This window comes from Vombatus ursinus, unplaced genomic scaffold (assembly GCF_900497805.2).
Source record: "Vombatus ursinus unplaced genomic scaffold, bare-nosed wombat genome assembly UNPS02014863.1, whole genome shotgun sequence".
Lineage (NCBI taxonomy): Eukaryota > Metazoa > Chordata > Mammalia > Diprotodontia > Vombatidae > Vombatus > Vombatus ursinus.
This window is the reverse complement of record NW_020954641.1, coordinates 32,100,433-32,101,457: the sequence shown is the minus strand read 5'-3', so window position 1 is coordinate 32,101,457 and position 1,025 is coordinate 32,100,433. Positions and strand designations below refer to the sequence as shown.

Genomic DNA, 1,025 nt, shown 5'->3' with positions numbered 1-1,025 from the left:
CTTATCTCTGTCTGTCTGTCTGTCTATATACCTAGCTATACAAACATATAGACATTTCATATTGGACTAGATTTGCTAGGTCCCTTCCTACTCCGAGATTTTATAGAGAAAGTTTTTTTTCCTTTTTAAAATTTCTGTACCGTTGTTGTCCTCCTGCGTTTCCTCCCAGCATGGGCTGCTGCTCATGGTTGGAGATGAGGTCTCGCTGGTCCTCCATGGTGTTTGCAGCTGGTTTACCCCTCACAGAGACTTCAGCCGCCGCTAGTCCGACTTCCTCTGCTGTCCTGAGTTCTCTGACCCTGATACACCCAGACCAGCCCTTCAAATTGATGCTGAAGAAGAATTTGATTCGTTCAGGGGGAAGGCCAACCCACCCAGTTAGTAGAAGTGAAAGTCCAAGTTGGAAATACCCAACTCAGCTCTTGCCACCCCTCTCCCACTTCGGTGGACAAGGAGGAAGGGGAGTTCTTGGTTCAGGTGCAGAGTCCTGTCATCCCATTGGCTGAGCAGGCAGCATCACTTGCTTCTAGGCAGACCTTTATGAAGAGAGAGCTCTTTGGACTATTAGAAAAAATAGAGATAAGGAAAAGCCAAGACTATTCCTGCTTCTACAGATAGCTCTGGAAAGGGAATGTTTTTGGTTCCCCCCACTCTGAGACTGGTAGGGACAGAAAGAGGCTAACATGTGACCATGAATCCCTTGTCTCCGTAACTCAGTTTCCTCCTTTGTAAATAAAGGATTTGGCCCAGAGCATTTCTAAGGTTCCTTCCATCTCTGACATTTAGCACATAGTAGAGTGCTTAATAAATATTTGGCTGACTGACATTCTGCTGTATAGTTTCTTCCAGTTCTGATATTTTGTTTCAAGGTTCTTTCCAGCTATGATATGCTGTCCTCTAAGGTCTTTTCCATCTCTGTCATTCTATGTTAGATGGACCCCTTAAACTCTGACAGTCAATGTTGCATGGTCCCTTCCAGATCTAGAATTCTAAAAATTCATAGAATTGAGAGATGGAGCAAGCTT

At 44.5% G+C, this 1,025-nt stretch overlaps 1 protein-coding gene across 1 annotated transcript in view; it reads right to left on the bottom strand.

The window, feature by feature from the left end:
- Window positions 1–436, bottom strand: part of CD74 (CD74 molecule) — an 11,047-nt gene extending 10,611 nt beyond the window's left edge. The window contains exon 1 of the mRNA XM_027841733.1: window positions 141–436. Coding sequence (XP_027697534.1) covers window positions 141–217 — 77 coding nt within the window. The 5' untranslated portion in view covers window positions 218–436. The remainder of the gene's footprint in view (window positions 1–140) is intronic.
- Between the last annotated feature and the right edge of the window lie 589 nt (window positions 437–1,025).